At 40.9% G+C, this 5,331-nt stretch overlaps 1 protein-coding gene across 1 annotated transcript; it reads left to right on the plus strand.

Annotated features, from left to right (window-relative positions):
- Positions 1-986: 986 nt before the first annotated feature.
- LOC121503994 (suppressor of cytokine signaling 3-like) lies at positions 987-3,230 on the plus strand. The gene is made up of 2 exons (XM_041778615.1): positions 987-1,145; positions 1,552-3,230. Exon 2 carries the CDS (start codon positions 1,683-1,685, stop codon positions 2,301-2,303), a length of 621 nt encoding a protein of 206 aa, XP_041634549.1. The 5' UTR covers positions 987-1,145; positions 1,552-1,682; the 3' UTR covers positions 2,304-3,230.
- The last annotated feature ends 2,101 nt before the right edge of the window (positions 3,231-5,331 follow it).

The following is a 5,331-nucleotide window of genomic DNA, read 5'->3' on the forward strand; positions in this document are numbered from 1 at the left end:
ATATGCTCTGTGAGTCCTTTATAAGCACCTAAAGTCACATTTGATAACTCTAACTAGGTGGATAACTTATGGTGCAAATGTGTCAAACATAAAAAACAATCCACTGGAAACATGAGCTCTCTCTATGTGTTACTGTGTAGAGCTGAGGTAGGGTTCAAGAGCTCATTGCAGTGCAGTTACTCTGGTTAAAATGTACTAAAATAAAAGAAAAAGAACTGATTTAAAAAAGTACAAGTACCCTGACATTCTACTGAATTACAGTTACTTTCCACCCCTGCTCATTTCCATCAATTTGTATTTTCTCTCTTCTTGTCTCTTCCCTTCTGTTCATTCACGTACTATTCCATTCTTTTCTTATAAGGAACACTGAATCATTATCATATTTGTGAATTAATTCTGCTGGGAAACAGAAATAAAACCTCTCAGAGGCAGCGAGTAAATAAAAAGGCGGTTGTTCTTGGTTACCAGCTGTTGGGAAATCAGCTGTTATTCTGTGCTGTGTTAGTTCCCCATAGAGGGCGCCCTCTATGGGGAAGTGCGGCTCTGCAGCCATCACTGAGAATTTCTCAGAAACTATTGAGAAAGACTGAATCATGAGTTCACTCCTGACGCTAAAGAGGAACTTAAACAATAAAGGAAAGAACATATAGTGACATATGAATACCTTAATGTAGGTCTGACTCTTCTATTTTCACAATTAAAGTCGGAGAAATGTGTTTTTCAAAGCGTGTATTATCACTATGGTTGCTGAATGTAAATAAGTAATGCTTGGAACTCCTCCTTAACTTCATTTTGGGTGAGCAGGAGGGGGAGGGAGAGGGGGAGGGCGCTTCACATAGCAGGAATCCTTACAAAAAAATAAATAACTCTATTTCCTGACAATCTGCCAAGAGAGAGATCGGCTTCCTGGAAGCCTGGGGGCGGAGCTTGTCCCTCACGATTATAAGCCCTCCTCTCCTCCTCCTGCTTCACTACTAACACAGAGCTCAGCGAGACAGCTGCGCAGAGGGACAGACACTCAGAGGGAAAAAATACTCTACACAGTCTAGACTTTGTTCCCAAAGAGCTTTCAACCTGAAAGACAACTGTGGACAAACATCTACTTGGATTAATTTTACAGGAGTGCATTTGGAGAAGCTTTGAAGGTGAGGATTTGGCACATTTTTACGCTTGTTTTTCAGTAGGATTCAAAGGTGCATGAATGCTGCAAATGTTTACCTAAGAGACGTGGTGTAGCCGGTCCCGGCATGTAAATTACGCAATCAGGTGGATTACGAGGTCCTTACTGGAACTGACCGTGCTGGCGGGACTAGAGGGCAGATTACACAAAAAGTTTCCCTGAAATGACCTGAAGTTAGTGGAAAGATTAAAGTTTAGCTCCCATACAGAGAAGGGAAATCAAACATTAGATAAAAAAAAAAGGACAAGGTACTTTAGGGCAAGTGATTTTTAAAGCTGCATCTGGAGGAATGGTTGCCAAAATATATTAACAAAAAAAGATAAACATTTCTGATCTCTTTAAGCTCAAACTCTTCTCTCTTGTCCCCTCAGACTCCATCACCTCTTCATACCCTCCACCGCCACCCACAGAACCTCCATTTGACCTCGTCACCTCTCCTCATCCTCTTGTCTGTGTGGTGCCCTGTGCTCCCCCAGGCTGCCTTAAGAGTGGGCAAAGCGCCATGGTAACTCACAGCAAGTTTGACTTCGCGATGAGCAGCAGCTACTTGGACTCCTCCAACATGCGGCTGCCTCAGCGTTACAAGACTTTCGCCTCCAAGACGCAGTTCCAGATGGTACTCAACACGCTCCACAAGCTGCAGGAGAGCGGCTTCTACTGGAGCGCCATCAGTGGGAAGGAGGCCAATGCTATCCTGGCATCCGAAGCCACGGGGACGTTTCTCATCCGGGACAGCTCGGACAACCGGCATCTTTTTGCCTTAAGTGTCAAGACTGCATCTGGCACCAAAAACCTGCGAATCCAATGTGACTCAAACTCTTTTTACCTGCAGACTGACCCCAAAAACATTCAATCTATTCCCCACTTTGACTGCGTCCTTAAGCTGGTGCATTTCTACATGTCTCCAAGCAAAGGGAACTCACGCAGTGGGAGTATCTACTACATTTACTCCGGAGGGGAGAAGATCCCCCTGGAGCTCATCAAACCTCTTTCCTGTAGCTTATCCACACTGCAGCACCTGTGCAGGAAAACAGTGAATGGACATTTGGACATTTCCTCCAGAAAAGACCAACTTCCTCACAATCTGAAGGAGTTCCTGCAGGAGTATGACTCTCCTATCTAGAAGTGTTGGACTGATGCTCTTGAAGGGGCAAAGACTTGTGGTTTTTGTGCAGCTATAGAAGGAAAAGTGTGGCTGATTAAAGAGTCATATCGCTGGGATTAAGTCTCAGGCCTGAAGAAAAGACGCTGGGTTTGGGTTCTGAGAAAGAGAGAGAGAACCCTCTCGATGACGTACGGCTTACTGAAAACTGAAGTGCGGCTCAGAGTCAGCTGTCTGCCATCTGATGACACACAAGTTCCTTCTTCTGCTGCTGCTGCACTCACACGCACACAGAAAACCATCCATCCATTAAAGCTGGACTGGCTTTTACAATCAGGCTGGCTTTTTTTATGAATTTTTGCTGACGTATTAGACACGTCCGGCATCCTGGCCTCCCTGACCAAGTGAGCTGTAAACTCAGAGACAGTGGAAACTTACCTGGACACTCATGGTCATCTAGGACCAGAATTTTACAAACCAGAACCATTTTTAGAGTGTCATCCAGATGGAAGGGCTTCTGCCAAACTTGCCTAAACTAGACAACAGTTAGTTGGAGCTGACTGAATCAGGATCCTGCTTGAGAGAGGAGCACCACTGTTAGTGAGGAACCAAATAAAGGTGGTTGTTTCCATGTGGCACAGACAGCAATGCCATTTTTGCATATGAATGTATCACATATGGTATCAGTCTTTTCTAATCGAGGAAAAGAATCAAAATGTGTCTTATTTTCATGAGTTTACATGAGTGAAAATGAAGTGGAATCTGTTTGTGTGCTGTCTTTTATAAAGATGTACTCTTAACCAGCCTAACCTCTGGCTGTGAATGCTTGAAGATATTTTTAAAGAAGTTTGACAACAAGCAGACTGATACGACTTTTGCACTTATTTATATTCATAATGACATTTCATTAATTTATAATAAAGAGCACTATTTTTCTATGAAATGAAATCTCAGTGTTTGGTTTGTTTAATGATGACTCTCACTGTTTCCACACACATAAACAAGCTAAATGACTAGCGTGGGTTTTATCATTACTCATTGTGAAACACCTTACATTCACTGATCTTAAAGTTAAGTTTGATTAACGTCAAATGTGGTTTCACAAACTTTCCTGCACAGCTTAGGCCACTTTTTTTTTTTTTTTAAATTTCCTCTGAAATTATAAAGGTTGACCTGCCTCAGCTCTCGAAGGGAAACCACTGCACTACTTTTTAAAACACACCTACAGCTAACATAATGTGTTATAAAAAAAATCTGACACCTAATGTGCATGAGTTTCACCTCCAGGCACACAAACCTATTTTAACTCTCTGATCTGATAACTTCCTTTGAAGAGCAGCTGCTTCAGACAAAATACACCAGAACTGCTACAGAGCTGTTCTCAAGAACTGCTCACTGGCTCCTTTGTTAACTCTTGGCTCTCTGTGGGTGTTAACGTGACACAACAGGCTCTCACTCATAATGATGCAGCAGCAGACAGCTTTGTGTCAAGTCTACGCTTTCTCAGAAGCAGTCCCCCGCCCTGAGCGTGCTCATAAGCAGAAATATGTCAACATGTGTGTTCCAGTACAAAGGAATCCAATCACAGGAAGGGATAACTGTTACAATCACTTTATCCAGTTATCAACAACAGGAACAATGTGTTCTTAAGTAGAACTACCTGATATCTGATAACCTGCATGCTGTCTGCCGTCAGCCCTTTAAATATAAACAATACCATAGTGTTTTCTAGAGCACCGAGCGTGCAGATAAAATACCTTACTGGGAAATATGTCATTTCACTTCCAGACAGCTGCACCTTGAGGTACATGCGCTGTCTTCAGCAGATGGATGATTTTTTAGAAAACATCCTGTACTTTACAGCCTCCCTCCTTTAAAAATGCCTGGTTTTCCTTTAAGGAAATGTGTCTGTTTTTATGTCTTACTCTACTTGAAATCAACTAATTATTCCACTCTACTGAAAAAGAAACACTTCAAATTAGGCTACGTATTTAACCTGCAGTTGGGTCCTTTTTTAGCTGAAAAAAAATAAAGAAACTGTTTTCTTGCACAGCGATAAAAATACTGTAATTTCTCTGAGAAATAATGACATTCCCTTTTCATGCAACATTTTCCTTCCCCTGTAAGTTTGATTTTTTTTCTGGGTAACACATCATATGTGTATTTTTAAAATGTATGAATAGATGAGTATAAAAAAAGTAAATGCTATATACTAAAGTAGTGGTTCTCAACATTGGGGTTGGGACCCCTTTGAGGGTCTCAAGTAACTGAGAGGGGGTCACCAGATGCCTTAAAAACCATCAGTATTATCTGAATATTACCTCATTTTGGAGCTGAAAAGTTTGTCAAACTATAACTGTTTTCCAGTGTTGAAAGTATTTATTTGTGCCACTTTTTAGCCACTTTTCCCACCCAATTTTGCCACTATTCGTTTCCAATTTTGCATTATTTGTGCCCATTTTGCCTGTTTTTAACAATTTTTGCCACTTAACACCAATTTTGCCATATTTAACCCGTTTTCATCATGTTTTCACGCCAGTTTTTTCTCACTTCAGGCACATTTTTTGCCACTTTAATCCCATATTTTTCTACCTGTTTTTTCTACTTGTAAATCAGTTCTTGCTTCTTTTCACCTATTGTTGCCTCTGTTGACCCACTGTTTCCACTATTAACCACTTTTCACGCCCATTTTTGGCCATTTTAACCGCATTTCACTTTTCGTTATGCACACTTTTGCCAGTTTAAACCACTTTCAATCCCATTTCAGCAGATTTTCCACATTTTTTTTGCAACTAAAGCCACCTTAACCCGTATTTGCCCCTTATAATCCCCTTTTACCACTTTATATGCCAGTTTGCCACTTGAACCAATTTATGCCTTTTTTGTTGTCACTTTTATCAATTTTTTGCCTCTTTAACCCATCTCTGCCACTTTTGAAATCTCCAAACACTTTTCACCAATTTTTGCCATTTTCAACCCATTTTATTTTCTGTTTTTAAAAAGGGGATTTAAATTTTTTAAGGAGGCTATTTACTATGGCACAATTGGA

The sequence above is a fragment of the Cheilinus undulatus genome, linkage group 21 (assembly GCF_018320785.1).
Source record: "Cheilinus undulatus linkage group 21, ASM1832078v1, whole genome shotgun sequence".
Classification (NCBI taxonomy): Eukaryota; Metazoa; Chordata; class Actinopteri; order Labriformes; family Labridae; genus Cheilinus; species Cheilinus undulatus.